The sequence below is a fragment of the Emydura macquarii genome, unplaced genomic scaffold, assembly GCF_026122565.2.
Source record: "Emydura macquarii macquarii isolate MOO-44397 ecotype Brisbane River unplaced genomic scaffold, CSIRO-AGI_Emac_v2 contig_374, whole genome shotgun sequence".
Classification (NCBI taxonomy): Eukaryota; Metazoa; Chordata; order Testudines; family Chelidae; genus Emydura; species Emydura macquarii.
Window position 1 is genome coordinate 11,054,878 of NW_027130511.1, and position 18,003 is coordinate 11,072,880.

General features: G+C 46.3%; 2 protein-coding genes across 8 annotated transcripts in view; one reads left to right on the forward strand and one right to left on the reverse strand.

Moving 5' to 3' along the window:
- The window catches only part of RALGAPA1 (Ral GTPase activating protein catalytic subunit alpha 1), a 228,097-nt gene extending 217,043 nt beyond the window's left edge, over positions 1 to 11,054 (forward strand). For 6 of the 7 annotated variants that reach the window (XM_067533936.1, XM_067533961.1, XM_067533981.1 and 3 more), the window contains one exon: positions 9,723 to 11,054. In XM_067533936.1, coding sequence (XP_067390037.1) covers positions 9,723 to 9,874 — 152 coding nt within the window. In that variant the 3' untranslated portion in view covers positions 9,875 to 11,054. The remainder of the gene's footprint in view (positions 1 to 9,722) is intronic. The other variant, XM_067533953.1, reaches the window with a different exon arrangement.
- A 1,910-nt stretch (positions 11,055 to 12,964) lies between these two features.
- INSM2 (INSM transcriptional repressor 2) lies at positions 12,965 to 15,381 on the reverse strand. The gene has a single exon (XM_067532118.1). It carries the CDS (start codon positions 15,364 to 15,366, stop codon positions 13,930 to 13,932), a length of 1,437 nt encoding a protein of 478 aa, XP_067388219.1. The 5' UTR covers positions 15,367 to 15,381; the 3' UTR covers positions 12,965 to 13,929.
- Between the last annotated feature and the right edge of the window lie 2,622 nt (positions 15,382 to 18,003).

Sequence of the window (18,003 nt, forward strand, 5' to 3'; positions counted from 1 at the left end):
CCAGTGCAGATGGTTTCAGCACCACTGGCTCCGCCTTTCCCGGAGTAACATTCAGATGCAGAATGTTCGTTGGATTTGGGACCATCTTTCTCACCTCCGCACAGCCCACAGTACCATCACCAGGCATACGAACCATTGTATGTACCCCCAGCGGAGCAATGGTTTCTGTACCCAAGCGGCCTCCCACCACAGCAGGGCCAACATCCATGGCCCTATTGGCATCACTGGGACCCATACTATGGCCGAGGAGCAGCAATATGGGTCCCCCTCAGACTTCACTCCTTCATTCTATGAGGACCCTCATGGGACTGCTATGCCCCCAGCACTGGTGGAACCGCCGGTACCAACTGGAGCATCATCATCTCTGGATGAGGTGCTCATTCTTCCTTCCCTCTCCCCACCAGATGATCAAGGGCAATACCAAGACCTGCTGCAATGCATGACCACGACCCTCAACCTTACAGCCGAAGCTGTGAATGATCCCCAGGATGAGTTCCTGGATATTTTACAATCTACAGGACCATCACGTACCACACTCCCTATCTATAAAGTCATCTTGCAGCCAGCTCAGATAATCTGGCATGCTCCAGTGTCCTGCGCTTCAATGCCAAAGCGCACAGAGAGGTGCTACTTCATTCCTGCCAAAGACACGGACTTCCTTTTTATTCACCCACAACCCAATTCCTTTGTAGTCCAGGCAGCTATAAACAGAGCCAGACAGCTGCTCTTCAGGTCCACTACCCCAGATCAGGCAGCAAACCAATTGGACCTCATTGGGAAGAACGTATATTCTTCCACTGGCCTGCAGTTCTGCATAGCCAGTTATCAGGCCATTCTGGCAAAGTATGACTTCAGGCCATACATGAAGTTTGCAGTGTTCCAGGCCTCCCTAGCAGAGGACAAACAGGTTGTTTCAAACCCTCATAGACGAGAGCAAGCTAAAGTCACACTCCAGGCAGCAATGAACACAGCGGCACAGGTCCTTGCCTTAGGGGTCGTACTCAGAAGGTAATCGTGGCTTCAAACCTCAGGATTCCCCTCAGAGCTCCAAGTCACCCTGGAAGACCTCCCATTCAACAATCACAAACTGTTCAGTGACAAAACTGACGAGAGTCAACACTCCCTTAAGGACTCCCAGGCAACACTATAATCTCTAGGCCTCTACACTCCAGCTCCCTCCTGCTATCAAAATAGACTGTCTTTCAGACCACACTACCCCACCCAACTTAGATACCAACCTCACCCACTGTGCCAACAAGACCAGCTGTGCTGCCGGCAACAATCCCAATTTCTGCCGCCTCCTTGTCTATTGCATTCCCCTCTCAGCAGCACCCCTCTAGACATACCTTTTGACTCCTACATCAAGAACCATGGATCCAGTCGCTTCCCCCGCTTTCCTGATGGTCTTCAGGAGCCATCTTGCTCTCTTCACCCACAAATGGAGCAAGATTACCACTGATCGATGGGTGTTAGATGTGATACACAGCAGATACCTTATAGAATTCCACATTTCACCACCACGCCACCCTCCACTTGGCACATGAGTACACCTCGCATGACCGGAACTCCTTCACTGGAAATCCCACACACTTCTGGACAAAGGAGCAATCGATTGGGTCCCACACCGATATCCGGGCCATTGCTTTTACTCCCCCTATTTTCTTATACCAAAAAGGAGAGGAGACCATTGCCCCGTTCTGGATCTGCAGGCACTGAACTGATTTATCCAAAAATTCCACATGGTTACTCTTTCCCAAATCATTCCCTCCCTCTTCCCTAGAGCATGGTTCTCAGATCTCGATATGAAGGATGCATACTTCCACATGGACATCCATTCTGCCCATGACAAATTTCTCAGCTTTACAGTGGGACACTCCCATTACTAATTCTGGGTACTTCCCTTCGGAATCACCACTGCCTCTTGTGTTCACAAAGATCTTTGCCGTGGTGGCAGCGTAGATGAAACACTGGGGACACTCACTTTTTACTTATCTGGATGACAGGCTCCTGATGGTGACATCATGTGACTATCTCCTTACCACTATCCGCACACTGCAGGAACTCCTTGTCAGCCTGGCCATATGCATCAACAAAGCAAAGTCCACACTGGTGCCAATCCCAGACCCTCACCCTCATTGGACCCTACCTTGAATCCCGTGCAGACAAGGTGTTCCTTCCAGAAAACCTATTTGCCACACTCATGGCCCTCATCACGAGACTCCAAAGCCATCCCCGCACATGCCTCTGGCATTGCCTGTCACTTCTAGGACGTATGGCAGCGTGCACATCTGTCATGCCATATGCCTGCCTGCACATGAGGTGCCTACAATTATGGCTCTGTTTGGTGTACAACCCACAAAGGGACCATCTCAACAAATGGGTCCTTCTTCCACACACAGGACTGGCATCCCTGACCTGATGGAGCAACCTGTCAAGGTCATGGCAGGCACCCCCTTCAACCTCCCCATCCCACACCATGCTCTGACCATGGAAGCCTCCCTTTTGAGCTGGGCCACAAACAAAACCATACAGCACAGGGTCTCTGGTCCCCCAGAGAGGCATGGATGCACATCAACATCCTAGAACTTTGTGCAGTCCAGTGCGCTTGCGAGGCCCTTCTGTGCTTCGTAAAACCCAAACACATACAGCTTCTCTTGGACAACATGACTACGGTCATCCACATCCATGGTCATCAATAAGCAGGGAGGCGCAAGATCATCTACACTGTCTAGAGATGGTGCAACGGTGGAATTGGTGCCTATGGCACCATGTCATATTTCATGCGACACATTTACAAGACGCAGACAATGACCTTGTGGACACCCTCAGCTGCTCTTTTCACTGCAACTACGAGTGGGAACTGAACGACCCCACTCTCCAATACATCTTCTGGCTTTGGGGCATGACCAGCAACCACAAACTCCCCCTTTTCTGCTTCAGAGGTGCCACCGGATGGGGCTCGCAAGGGGGTGCACTTCTCCCCTGGACAAGGGGGAGCTCCGTTATGTTTTCCCTCCCATACCACTTTTACCGCAAGTACTCCGCAAGGTGAAACAAGACCGGGCAACCCTCATACTCATAGCCCCTTTCTGGCCCTGCCAGGACTGGTTCACAGAGCTTCACCTGTCAATCTGCCCACAAATACATCTTCCACCTCTCCCAAACCTCCTCCCCCAACAACAGAGCCAAATCTGCCACCCAGCCCAGCCCTTCTTCAGCTCAAGGCCTGGTATTTGATAGGGGCTCGCAAGTAGAAAAAGCGTGCTTCACATGAGTAAGGGACATATTTACCCACAGTTGACGCCCCTCACCAGGGCATGTTACAAAGCCAAGTGGCGACGTTTCACAGAGTGCAGTGCATAACCACCACTCCCTGAACAGAGTCTCCATACCACCAATCCTTGACTATCTACTTACCCTTTGCCATTCAGCCCTTGCCCACTCCTCCATCTGAGTATACATGGCAGTGATCAGCACTTTCCTCCCATCTGTGGATAACGTCCCAGACTTCAGCCATCCAGCTATGGTCTGCCTCTTCCACAGCCTTCTGAATACTTTTCCCTGAATAAGAAAACCTACTCCCCTGTGGGACCTGAACATTGTCCTCTCGACCCTCACCAAACCACCCTTCAAGCCTCTGGCCACTTGTTCACTCACCCGCCTATCAATGAAAGTGATTTTCTTAATGGCCATCACTTCTGCTTTACAAATCAGTGAATTGGCAGCCATGATGGCGGAACCACCATTCATGATATTCCATAAGGATAAAGGTCTCCCTACATCTCCACCCCAAGTTTCTCCCCAAGGTGGCTTCGCCATTCCACCTCAACCTTTTACCCTAAACCACACACTTCCACCAGAGCGCGTACCCTACATTTCCTCGATGTCTGCCATGCGCTAGCCTTCTACCTCAAATTCACCCGCACTGTCCAAACCTCACCCTGGCTCTTTATTGCTACAGCAGAACTCTGCAAGAGCTGTATTCTTTCTTCCCAGTGCATGTTTAACTGGATCTCCCACTGCATTATGGAGTGCCACTCCGTTTCAGGAGTCTCCCCGCCACTGGGCATCATTGCCCGTTTCACAAGGGTACAGGCTACCATAGCAGCCCTACTCGCAGACGTCCCATGGCATGACATTTGTAAAGCAGCAACCTGGTCCTCCATCCACACTTTCACCGCTCATTACACCTTGCCCCATTCGGCAGCGGCAGATGCAGCAGTTGGCCAAGCAGTACTACTTACTTTTACCTCTACTGAGCCCTTGCTCCCGCCTCCAAACTGCTGTCTATGCTACCTGCATATTTATTTCACATAGGGACCAGCACTCAAAGAAGAAAGGGAGATTACTTACTGTAACTGATGGTTCTTCGAGAGGTGTGGTCCCTATCTGGATTACAGTCCCACTCCCATCCCCTCTGCTTCAGGCTCCAAGCCTCTTGGTAAGAGGGAATTGAGGGGATGTTGACCTGCGCAGCCTCATGAGACCTTGGACACAACCACATGGACCACACCTGGCGCACAGGTCAATGGAGACTACTACAAACAGTTCCGGTTCCGGCACATGCACACCCACATATGGAATCCAGATAGGGACCATACCTCTTGAAGAACCATCAGTTACAGTAAGTAACCTCCCTTTTCTCTTTTCCCATCTGTGAAGTTCTCCGCCTGCAATCTGGACTAGTGTGTAGCTGCGTCACCCCAGTTCCTCACTCTTGGGCCCTGACTTACCCTGCTTTGCTGTGTGAACCACCCACTTTTGGGTCAGCCCACGCCCAGCTTCCTGCAAGTAACCCGGTCCCTGGCCTAATGAAAGAGCACTTCTGGCCAGCCACTCATGGGATAGACCCCCAGCAAACACCCTCAGTCCCAGATGCAACGCTGGGAACTGCCGTCTTGCAGGGTTCAGTGCTGTACACTGCACTCTGCAAGCTCCTTTACATTTGTCTTCAATTTATCAAAGAAATTGATATGCACTAGCTCTGTCACTCTAAGTGAGGTCTCTGCACATACTCGATCCCCATGCACTGTTTAGAATTTAACCTTGGTAAAATATATTTCTTCTTAGCCATCTTCTCAGAAATGATTGGACTGTTTTGGTTGAAACTTTTAAGAAAAATTCTGACCCCTAGCATGGAAAATTTGCATGCCAAATGGTTGAAATTTGGCAAAGTGATAAACAGCTGAACACAGGTTCTTATCATGGGATGTGTCAGATAACAGGTGGGGTGTCACACTCCTCGCCTATAATATCTTGGGAAAACAGATTTTTAAAGTAGGGGTTATTTTTAATGTTTTAACATTTTGGAGAGTCAGAATTGACCAGCAGGATGAGTAAATACATACCTGATTCTACAGGATTTCATGATGTCAAATATGGCATATCAATAACTCTCGGTTCCACCACTTTAATCATTTTCAACTCATGCAAAGGTGAAAGTGTAACTAATTCCCCCTTTCTTACATCTAAATATTTTTAGCAATTGTTAAAATAAGCATCCTTTCTTAATTACATAACCAAAATGGTTTTTTAATTTGAATATAAAAAAAATGAAAATTTTGTTTTTCAACTTTCCCATTCTATTCCCAGCTAAAATGAGCACAAATGGCTGTGAATCTATTTTGAAACTTCATTATGGTCACTGAATATCCTGAACACCTAGCCCATCAAATTTCTTTAGTCTAGCCATGGTCAAGCCGTCAATCTCTGATATGAAAAATTGGGACGATCCTTTGGTAATTGTCTTTCAAACGATTTGACATAATTGTTACTAAATCACCTTTTTTTCTAATAGCATTTTTTAATTCTAATTCATTTGTCAACTAGGTTCTTTTATTTTCACTTAGGCTTGCTGTAATTTGAATGAACATATAAAGATGGCCAAAATAATATTTACATTGAAGACTTAAAAACTCTGAAGGGGAATCTAAGCTTGCAAATTGATAGCTATGACGTAAATTTAGAATTTTAATCCATCCATTGTTATCTGAATTAAATCTCTTCACTCTTCTGGTCTTGTATGTTTAGATATAGAACATGACTTACATGACTTCTATTCTTCAGTAAACCCAGTCTGTTATCTACATTTTAAAATTTTTAGATTATACATAAACTTACATTTTCTGATGGCTGTCTTCAGTAATTGTAAACAAAATATTATGCACGCTGGAGTAATACTTTAATCAAAATTATACATTATTTTTAAAATGTTTCTTTATCCAGTATAATTGGAGTTTTTCTTCTGAAAGTTGATGAATGTTAGAATTCTATTGACACTATATGTAAAAACATCAGGCTCTGATTTAGCTTTTGACTTCTGATATTTTTCCCCATTTCATCTTTTCAGCTCATTCCTTTTTTGTGGTAGGTGTAATTCTGAGCATAATAAAAATATGAAGAAGTGCTGGTATCAGTTATCAAACTGTCATTTTTATTTTTCCATCTAGGATTTTTTAAGGAAGTATTTAAATGTTTTCACAAATTTTTAAAAAGAGCTTAAGATAGAATGGTTGGCATGTATCACATTTGTAGTAAGTAACACTGTTGGATCTAAGTGATTTTATAGAACTCTTTTTTTCTTTCTTTTTTCTTGTAACCCTTAGGTGGTGAGTACAACTCCTGATTTTAGAGCTATTGCTTCATTACGCATACTAACCCATCACTCTCTTTAACCTGCAGCATGAACAGCAGTTACATAATGAAATTCTATCTATTCTGTCTTCTGTGCTCATCTGTTAATGCCCTTCGATCTTTGGAGTTCATGTCTCATGTCTCACACCTGTTACTTTTATCTTTTCTTCCCCCCTTTCCTCACTTGTGCCCATTCCTTCCTCATCACTTCTTCATTCTCAACAAAGAAAGAAATGCTGTGATATTTCTTCTCCTTCTAAAACCTCCACTAGAAAGCACTGGCAACATCAAGGTAAAGGGCAAAGGCTTGAAACGGAAGGTCTTTCATGCTAGCTGTAAATGGTATGCTGTATAAAACATTCTGTTCTCTATCTCCCAGGATTTGAAATGCTTTAATTCCTTGTAAAATTAGAACAAGATAGAGTTTCAGAAAATGAAGAGGATGTATGTTTCCTCACTTGCATTTTTTATAACGCATAGTGAGTTAGGCACTGTCGTACCTTCCCAGATTGTCTGGCAATGCAGTACCTAGTTCATGAACAGAATTGCTGTCACCAGTAACAGTGCCTTTTCCTCCCCCTATCACTTGGGTGGATCATGTCAGTTTGAACAACATGGGAGGTATTGTGCAGTCTCTTTGGAGTAGGCAGACGATGGATCAGACAAGTAGAACATCTGATTTATTAAATCAATTTGGTTTATGGCAATATGTTTTAGATGCAATGTTAGACTGCTGGCCTGAGTTTGTGATTTCACTGACCACTTTAGGGTATCCATCAAAATAAATTATATTCAGAGATGTATATGTATAATGAAGCGATACTCTCTAAGCATTGAGCTTACACTGAGGAGTGGTAGCCTCAGTTTTGATTGTTACATCTTTATTGTAGAGAAGAGGCCAGGGTATGGAAAAAATATAGGTTGAAATTCTGGTCCCATCAAAGCCTATTGGAGTTTTACCTTTGATTTTAGTGGGATCAGGATTTCACCCACAATTTCTACAGGCCAAAGTGATCAGTAAGGATTGAGGTAATGAGCTAAATCAATCTGCCAGGCTGTGCCACAAGTTAATTATACCTTAGTTAAGTTTATCTGTTAGAGTTGGGTGAATAATGGAGTTTTTGGTTTGCTGGCAATTCTGAAAATTCAGAAAAAATTGTTTTGAGTTGAAGTGAAAACAGGAATTCTTTGGATGGTTGGGTGGGGGGGTCACTGCTTGTTCTTGTTTTGTTTTATAATCAGAAAAATTGGGGAAAAAATGAGTTGGGTCAAAAACTAAATGTTTAATTTCAACCCAACATTTTTTGTTTGGATTTCAGGCATTTTCACAAACACAAAGGCGTAGATTCATAAAATGCCAGGCGAGGAGAAGGAAGGCTCTCTTTTTCAACGCTTAGTTCAGTGGTTAGGGTACTCACCTGGGATGTGGGAGACCGAGGTTCAATTCTCCCCTCTGCCTGGTGTTGAACTTCAGCTTCTCTACAGTGCAGGAGAGTGTCCTTGCCTTTGGGCTATGGGGTATTCTGGTGTGGATCTTTCTCAATCTGTTCTGTTGAAGCTGTTCCATTTATTATAAATAGTCATTGAAGTGAGGACTTGAATTTGAATAGTCTTCTCATCTTAGGTGAGTCCCTTAACTACCAGGCTATAGAATCTACTAGTCTATTCATTCATAGGAGTAATCCATAGTTACTGAGCCAGGGAAAGAGCGTGAGGGTGATTTGATAGCCAGGTGGTTAGACCTAGGATGTGAGAGGCGCAAGTTCAAGTCCAAGCTGCAGTGACTACTTAAGTATTTATTTAAAAAAAAAAAAAAAGAGCATCTTTTAACAGGGCAGATTGAGAAAAGACCCACACCAGAATATCCCATAGTCCAGTGGCTAGAATAATCTGCAACGTGGGAGGCCCAAGTTCAAATTCCTTCTCTGCATCAGGGGCATTGAACCTGGGTCTCTCCCACATGCCAGGAGAGTATTCTAAGCACTGGGCTAAAGGTTATAAAGGACATCCTCTTCCCTGCCCCTCTGCAGGTTTTGTTAATCTAGTAGTTGGTTTTCATTAAAATGCCTGAAATCAAAACAAAATATTTCAAGACTAAATGCTTCTTTTTGACATTACCTAAATATTTTGAGTTTTTCAGTTTGGTTGAAACTATTTGACAAATTCAGCCTATTTACTAATAATTTCAGGTCAGCTGAAATTGCATATTTTGTCTTATAAACTATTCAAAGAAAAAAATTCACCCAAATCTACTGTCTGTTGTAAACACTCAAGAAGGAATGATTAACACAAAGTTCTAAATTTCTGAACATAGAAATAATTAGAGAACACAACTTTGATCTCACATTTGTTCCTTTTCCTTTGGCATCTCTTTGTGGGAAAAGATGTTGAGAACGGAAGATTCGGGTGGTATGGTTTTCATAATGAGCTTTCAAAAAAAGGCTCTGGACCCACTGAAGCTGCTCAGATAATGAGTTGCCTTCTGTAATCTTAAATTCATCTTGTTCCTTTTACAAAAAAAATAAAACATGTAGCACATCCAGTTAGTAAGATCTATTCAAGCTTCTGCCTTGTGCATCCTGAAGGAATCTGTTATCTGGTGCTTTTTACTAAAGATTAGATCCTACCTATGGGAGCCCCTCAGTGATCCCCGTCCCCCAGTTCTACCTTTTCAGTTGCTTTCCTAGAATCCCCTGCATGGTCACCAAGCTGTTAATCCTTCACATTCTCACTGCCAAGTGAACTTGCTTTCTCTCTGGTTATAGTTTGAATAATAACTCTTCACCCTTCAAGAAAGCTGTAATGTTTGCCCTCCTGGCTAGGGGAATGGTGTTGCCCATTTCAGTCCTGTCTCATTGCAGAGATTAAAGTTTAGTACCTTGTAGACTAGTAAGACAGTTTTTGGCATAATTTTTTTCTCTAGAAGTTAATTTTTTCTGTTGCTACTTCCATGTTCTATGGAGTTTCCCACAGCTGGTTTGTATGTGCTGTGTGTTGATGGCAGAGCTCAAGTTCCCATCTGTCCCATCTGTAGATTTCCTTGCTGTGAGTGAGGAAGACTGTACTAACAAGCTTGATGTTCTCTGCAGGCCCCTGCCCAGAGACTCAGCCAGGTGAAACTCCAGCAGCAGCAGTACAGATGGATGGGACCGATTTAGCCTCTCCAATGTCTCCTCGGACTAGCAAGAGCCGAATGTCCATGAAACTTCGCCGCTCCTCCGGCTCAGCCAACAAGTCCTAAACAACGAGAAACCTGCAGCTTCCTAATAAACAGTGATCAGCAACCCCTAGCGCACTGACTCATTGCTTTCAGTTAAAGGAAAATGTCCCTGATGTGTGTGTCAACCATAGCCAACACAGCCCTTTCCTGTACATTTATTTTAGACAGTGACACTGGAATTTTATTTGTAACTTAATATTTTAGCTTTTGTTATTTTTTTTATAAAACTCCAGGCTGCCATATATTTTCAGTGTAGTTTCTTCTCTGCACTTTTTACCTTCCAGGATGATGATGTCTAAAGTAGCCACTTTTAACCCTGTTGTTAACCTCAAGCCACACACAGAATTGGAGACTGCAGTCTTATTACATTATATTTATTGTGCCCCCATGGCAATTTTCTTTGTAACAGAAAGATAAATATGTACAATTTGAAAATGAATGTACAATTTTAAATTGAAGATTCACTGGTAACATCCTCGTCAAATGTCACAGATGTCAATGCACAGGATGTGTACAGATTATTTATGTTATAAGAATAAAATACTTAAAATAAATGGTCTTTTAGCATTTCAGAGTTCAAATGAGAGAATTTGCTATCAGCACCAACTCCTCCACAATGCAATGTATCATTTCATAACTGTACAGGTGATGCCATAACCTATGCCAGAATACCAGAAAAATCACTGTGCTGAAATTCTAATTATGCTTGGCTTCCAAATATTTTTATATTGTTTGCTTTCTAAGTGGTATCAATAGTAAATTCTGTTCTGAAGTTGTGGCCTTGATCATCAGGCTGCTGGGCCTAGATCCATATTACTGTTTCTTATATAAAAGCACTTTTCTGATATAAATTCATTGCTACAGTGATGTGTACTATTGAAGAAAAGGGAACATGCTCCAGGAGTCTGACCTGAAATGCTGGTTTTTTTATAACCATATAGGTGCAGATTAGTACACACATTCTACCCATCCAGAGGTATTTTCCTACGGACGATGAAATGCTCACATTTTATTTTGAGTTGGGCATATTCTGTTATAATGAAATGTAGCATGGCATCGGTACTAACTGCATGTGTAAATATATCATACAGGCAACCATAGAAATATAAATTATGTATTGTCATTCATGTAGTATCTACAAATTTGTAATGGTTAAAGAGAAGACATGCTATTTAATAATACAATAAAATTATTCTTACCACCTTCTTTATATTATTCATTCCTGTGCAAAGATTGGACTCTGGTTTATTCAAATCGATGAGTGGCTTAGTCTTGATATAGGATGAATTAGAGGGCTTGGGAAGGGTTGGCATGATGCCTGATTTTGTTTTCATCCTTACTAAATTTGGGGTGACCCTTCACCATCAACCCACAGCATATACTAACCCTAGATCCTCTGAAAACCCTTCCCCAGAGCCACTAGACTAATATAAAGTACCCTAATGCAGCTCAAATAATGCAAAGCACCTATGAGAACATCCTGCCCTGTGAGCTACATGGTCTTGCCTAGTTGCAGGAACAGCATTTGGTGGTCATTATGTTGTTTTAGTCTATTCTTATTTCATAATATTGTATTGTAGGAGCAGAGATTTAAGGCTGGTGGTGTGATAGTCTCATTTATTAAATGAGTTCCTGCAAGGGAGAATGTACTTTAAGGAAATGAATTAATTTGTTAAAACCTCCCTTTAGACTTTTGATATTTTTTAAAAGCTTTCCTGTAATACCAGATTACAAGCCCCTTTGGTTTCTTAACAGATCACTGCAAAGATGCACTTTTGAAATAATAGCACTCTTCAGATAAGCTTTGATAAAATGGGTTGATGAACTGAAACTTTTGCTTCAGCAGGAGTTTTGCCTGAAGGTTTGCCCTGTTGCTTATATATTGGCTTTTCTAAGTTCTTGGTCCAAATAGGAGAAACACTTCTCTTGTTCGTATTTGTACTCAGGAAACTAGTATTGTATCTTCTGTAGTATTGTAGTCTTCTGTTATGTAAGTCACACTATCCCATGTCCCCATACTTCATATTTGTGTTTAAAGAGATACGAAACTGTGAAGAAATAATTACTGTAGAGGAAGTCAATCCAGAAAATTTAAATTGTTTGATTCCTCTGCTCTTGAAAGGGTATGCTGTACTACAGATGTTTGATTATTTTAAATCATTTGTCTATACAAAATCACCTGCAAACCCATTCTCCCAGGTAGCTTCAGGAAAAGCATTAGTTTTGTTTTAAATACTTGAGCGAAATGTCACTATTGCCCAAGTTACCATCCCATTTTGGAGTAAGTGGTTGTAGAGATTCAGGAGGAAACATCACTACCTTTGAACTCTGAAGGCGATATCCTAAAGCAGTCAGATTCCTACAAATTGAGGAAACATATTGTCAGTGCACTTACTAACGTACAGAGAGACAAGGTGGATGAGAAATACCTTATTTTTTTAACAGGCTGCTTGAGCTTGAATCGTCCCTTAGAATGTGTTAACTTCTTTATGCTAAACTATCTGTTCCACCTTGTATTTGACTGTGACACTAAGTACCTTTCTCAGACCTGAAGAAGAGCTCTGAGTGGCTCAAAAGCTTGTCTCTCTCACCAAGGGAAGTTGGTCTAATAAAAGGTATTCCTTACCCACCTTGGGTCTCTCTAATATCCCGGGTCCCACGTGGCTATAACAACACTGCACACCTAATACCGCATGTCAATATGGAGGGGGGACACCTACCTCATCTACTACAGCAACATCTTAGAAGGACTGTTTCTTACTCTAAACATAGCTAATGTTCACACAACAGAATTGGGCGGGCTGCACCTTAAGTTAATTGAGAAAGGAGGAGAATCGGGATCACAGCAGCTTGAAATCCTGGGCGCTGAAATAGATCGCTTATGCACATCCTATGTGAGATTTTTGTAGTGGCGCTCTTCACCCAAGTTCTGGAGAAAACACAATGCAAGGAATGTGCCCATTTCTGTGCAATGTCGTGGCCAAACTAAAAACCCACTAAAATCGCAAAGGTTTTCCAACCTCCAGTTGTTAGAGCAGCGTTTCGTCTCTTTGCTAGAGTATACAACATGCCGTGATCAGAAAATGCGCAAATAGCTAACACATGGTTAACCATTCATATTTTAATAGCCAATAAGCAACAGCAGACAGTACGGATAATTCTCCATAAGTATTGCTAGTTATATAGGACTTGACACTGACTTAATATGAACACAACTTTGTGTACTTTAATACAGGATACATCAAAGAAAACATTTCATAATAAATTATTAAAGTGAAGGGGGCTGGGGCTTCTGTTGAAAGGGTGAAACTAAGCTAGTCTCCTTTTTCACGAAAAATAATACTCTTCTTTTTAAATATGATAGGCGGCTGTATTTCTATCCTAGGAATGAGGCTACAGAAGATTATTTCCTTTCACTTTGTCAGTATCCGCTTCCCCGGCACTCCCCAAAGCCCACAGCCAGGCAGCAACTTTTATGTCTGGATCGTTTTCTTCTTTTCAAGCATTATGTAAGAGCTCTTTAAAATACTGTTACTAACTTTCAGGATAAGGGGGCTATGCCTAGAATCAACTCCCCCCAACTTCACTGAAAATATGACGCTTGGCACTAATTATCTCTCACTTCTTGGATTCACAGAATATACATTGCAGTCTAAGTCCATTAAGGCAGCAAGGACACCTCGTAGTCAACTGGTGGTTGACTTAAACTTTTGGCATGATGGCAACGGGACTTTCCATTCGCTGCCACTTGGCAGCCTTCCTCCACCCCCTCTTCCTCCCTGGTTTTTCCATTGTAGACATGTATGCACACACTGCAACTTTCCATAGGAATTACAGCTTGGATAGGATTCCTGTAGCGCACCGGTGGTTCTGAGGAATCCCATCAAATCAACTATTTAAACTAGAGGAGAGTCATTAACACTGCAGACTACAACAAAACACACCTTTCGCCGGGAGCACTAGACATTTCAAACACCGGTGTCAAGGGACGGGGCGCACTCTGGAAGAGGACAGTTCAACCCCTGTTCGGGAGCTTGCCCTGTCCGCGCCCGTCCCTTCCCACGCCCTCTTACTCATTAGCAGCCTGGTCGGACCGCCATCTGGAGCAGAAGGACCTGCCTGTTCTCAGAGGGGTGGCACTTGTTGATGTGCCTGGTGAGCCCCGGCGAGCTGAAGAAGGTGGCAGGGCAGTGCTTGCAGGAGAAGATCTGCTGCTCCCCTTCCGGCGCGCTGCTCTCGGGCTGCACCATGGGCAGCAGCAGCTCCTCGCGCACGGCGTGCCACAGCCGGTGCTTGTCTCTGATGTCCGCCGAGGGGAAGTGAGCCCCGCACAGGTGGCAGGGGAAGCTGATCTGCCCCCGCTCCAGCGGGCTGTAGGCCGCCGGCCGGGCCGCCTCGTGGGTGCTGAGGTGCTTGCGCAGGTAAGCCTGGCGGCGGAACTTCTTCTGGCAGTAGGGGCAGACGAAGACCTCGTGGCCGCCGGGGATCGGGCCCGGAGGGGCTGCCTCCCGCAGCCCCAGCCCCTCGCCGCCCGCCCCGCCCAGGGCGCTCTGGCCGGCGGGCTTCAGGTCTCGGCAGCGGGAGCTGTCCGCGGCGCCGGGGTGCTGATCCTGCTCGGGCGGCGGCGGCAGCGGCGGGCGCGGCCCCTCGGGGGCGGCGGCGGCGGCGGGGCGCGGCTCGCTGCTGTTCTCCTTCCCCGCGGAGGGGCACGGGGCCCCCGGGGGTTTCTTGGCGCCCGGGCCGTCGGCGGGGCGGGGCTTGTGCCAGCGGCGGTGCGAGGCCAGGTTGGCCGGGCAGCTGAAGATCTTGTGGCACTCGGGGCAGCGGTACTCGACGCGCACGATGCGGGAGCAGCGGTGCTGGGCCAGCGCCAGCGGGTCGGCGTACTGCTCCTTGCACAGCTGGCAGATGAACTCGCCCAGCGGCGTGCGCCCGCCCGCGGGGGGCCCGGCCCGGCCCTCGGGCCCTTCCGCCTTGATCCGCAGCCCCAGCACGGGCGACGTGGTCACCTCGTCGGCGAAGCTGAGCTTCCGCAGGGCCTTGGGCTTCTTGGCCGGCGCCTTGGGCCGGGGCGGCCGCTTGGGGGGCGGGCAGAGCGGCTCGTGGGCCAGCCGGCCGCCCGGCGCGGGGAGGGGCGTGCGGGGCGGCAGCAGGAGCCTCTCGGCGGGCGGGAAGGACTCGGCGGAGGCGGGCGAGCTGAGGCAGCGCTCGAAGAAAGCCTTCCTCAGCCCCGCCGCGCCACAGGCGCCCCAGGCGGCCGGGCCCTCGGGCGGAGCTGGCCGGCAAGTGGCTAGCCCGGGAGCGGGCTCCGGGCTCGGCGGGGGGGCGGCCGGCTCCCCCTCTTCCCGGGCGGCTTTGGGGAGCCGGGCCAAGGCTGGGCTGGCCCCCGCGGCCGGCGGGGGCTCGTGGGCGGGGGGCGGCTGCGGAGGCTGCTGGAGGTCCCTCTCCTGGCGGCGCACCCTGTAGGAGCCGCCCGGCCTCCGGCTCCGCTTCACCAGGAACCCCCTGGGCATCTTCCCGCGTGCGGGGCGGCGGCGAGGGCCAGGGCACCGGGCTGCAGCCCCCCAGGAGCGCGGAGCATCGCGGCGCCGCCTGCCCGAGGTGCATTTATACCTAAAGGCGCCTATTGTTTGCCAAGGCGTCATCCTCCCTTCAGCGCAGGGCGGCCAATGAGGAGTTGGAGCCGCCGCTGGATGAGGGAGGGGAGGAGGATGGGCCGGGAAGGGAAGGAGCCTCAATGTGCGCGCGGGGGGGCGGGGGGGCTCTGAGTCCCGGCTGGAGGCCCCCACGGGCTCCTCTGAACACCCTGCCTGCTAGGGACAGAGGGGCTGAGCTGGTCCAACGCAGGCCAGGGCCCTCACAGCCTCCCCCTTTGGATCTTCCTGGGCTCAGCATGGGGGGGGGGTTGAACGACACCAACCAACACCCCCCCCCCAACGCGAGCGAACCCCCTTCTGGCCACTCTGCAGCTAGACCAGCCTCGCACCTCCCAGCCCAGCTGGGCATGGGCTGCCACAAGGGCCCCAGCTCTCTGGGCTGATTGCTACGCAGTGTTCCCTTGACTAGAGACCCTGGGAGTTCCTGGCAGGCTCTGCTGCTCCCAAGCCCGCGGGACCACTTCAAAGCTAGGTGGTTTGGTTAAGAAGCAATTTCTCTTCCCTCTGAAATCCTGGAGGTTGATCTGAAATGAGTTCCTTGCACGTGTTTATGTCCTGACTGAAGCTGGTTCTTCAGTGTTTCCGGCTCGCTACGGCCTCCCTCCCCGTCACCCCACCGTCACTTACTCCCTCTTCTACAAAGCGTTCGCCTCGTGGACTGAGACATTTTAGATCTTCTCATAGCAATGGGTCAAATTCACATCCTCGTGTAACGTCATCAAGTGGATCCTACGAGGTGAATTTAGTCCAACACATCAAGAAAAGGGGTGAACGTTGGAAGTCCGCTCCCAGCCTTGCAAGGTGGCCTCCTGAGAAGGTAGGTGAAATATATGGGGGGTCGGGGGGATCGTTTTCTCTTTGATTACCAGGTTACCTCATTGGCATGTCTCTAGATATAGTTTGCTGAGTTAGGTTTTTATTCCTAATAAAGGCAACAGGAAGCACATTCACTTACCCTCTCCCCATTCCAGCGCTCCTTGGGATAAGAAGCACCAGGACTTTGTAAAGGGGGCGGACTGGCATCTATGTAAAGAGATCCTACCTGTTCAGCTACACTTGACTTGTTCAGAAAGTTAATCATAGTTTTTTCCTTCTCTGGCTCCTATCAGATCCATTCCACTAGTCGGGTGGTCCCTGTTGTACACTTGTCAGTGTTTTGTCAGGTATCGTTTGAAATGATCTAAGCTGTCGGCAGTTGCACTTCGGATGGAATTGGGGCTGTGTGTCTGTCACCTGGGTATTTCCGCTCCAACCAGTCACCAGCACTCTCATTACCATACAGCTGCTGGCCTTCTTTCTGCAGCTTCATACTGTTGGAGGGAGAGAAGGGACAGTTTAATGCACTGAACCGCTGGCTTATGTTTTCATTTCAAATCTTGCCTCCTTAAAGCTCCAGGGGAAAGGGTTTTCCTCTGACAGCTACTGCACCTTGTTTAAAGGTCAAAATAGTAATTCCCCCAGAAAAATTAAATTTTCCTAACAGAAATTCTAAGGTGTCTATTCTTTTTACAGTCCTAATTCAGCTAAACTAAAATACTTCTAATACAACTTCTGTTGGGCACAAAGGGACAAAAAAAATTAAAATTAAAAGACCTATTAACCTCAAAAAGTGTGTGTTTGTATGAAATAAACTGTGTTAACTCTTGAGGGAACGGGTCAGATTGTGCAGGGGGGAGGGTCAGTTACTATTAGGGACAATTTGAGCATGTCTAGATGAAGATAAAAGGCATTCCTTTAACACTTGTTCTCTAACATGTTTTAACTAGCATATTTTAAAATCCTAGTGCAGATGTGGCACTATTTTGTGATAGACCTGTTTAGTTGTGATTGAGACTCCGTATGTCTGTCCTAATATGGGAATTCATCTGTGATTAAAGAGAGAGGCTTTGTGCATAATTGCAAGTGTATATAACACTCCTCAAGTTCTAGGAAGTTCCTAGACTATCTCTGTGTTGTGGGGAGAAGAGGAGAAGAGGAGACTGATGCAGGATTGAGTTGCTTCATTTCATCCACATCAGGTTGGTTCTTTTGCAACACATTCTCCATACATACCCACACACTTTATTCATGGCCTTGTGTGTGTGGTGGGCAGTTTGTGCATATAGCAAATAGAGTGGTAGGGCCGTCTGATAATTCAGTAACCTTTTGTCTGAGAATAGAACAAGGTAAAAATGCAATGATAAAAATATATGGGGAACAATTGTCTTCAGTCTCCCTGGCTCCAGCCCACACTATCATTTTCTCACATTCTTGAACACTGGAATTGACTGATTTATCTAGAATCATTTTAAAACAAGACACATGGTGTTGGTAGCCAGTGCTGCACAGGAAGTTAGATTATATGATTTGTTTGTTCCTTCTGGCCTTAAACTCTATGGGTATGGCAACTAGGGGCAACTAGGCACCTGCAGCTGGCCCGTGCCAACTGACTCAGGCTCAGGCTGCGGGGCTGTTTCATTGCTGTGTAGACTTTTGGAGCTCCGGCTCTAGGAC

Bases quoted from the DNA above. Each gene is read 5' to 3' on its own strand.
- INSM2 (XM_067532118.1), bottom strand. From the start codon at position 15,366: ATGCCCAGGGGGTTCCTGGTGAAGCGGAGCCGGAGGCCGGGCGGCTCC.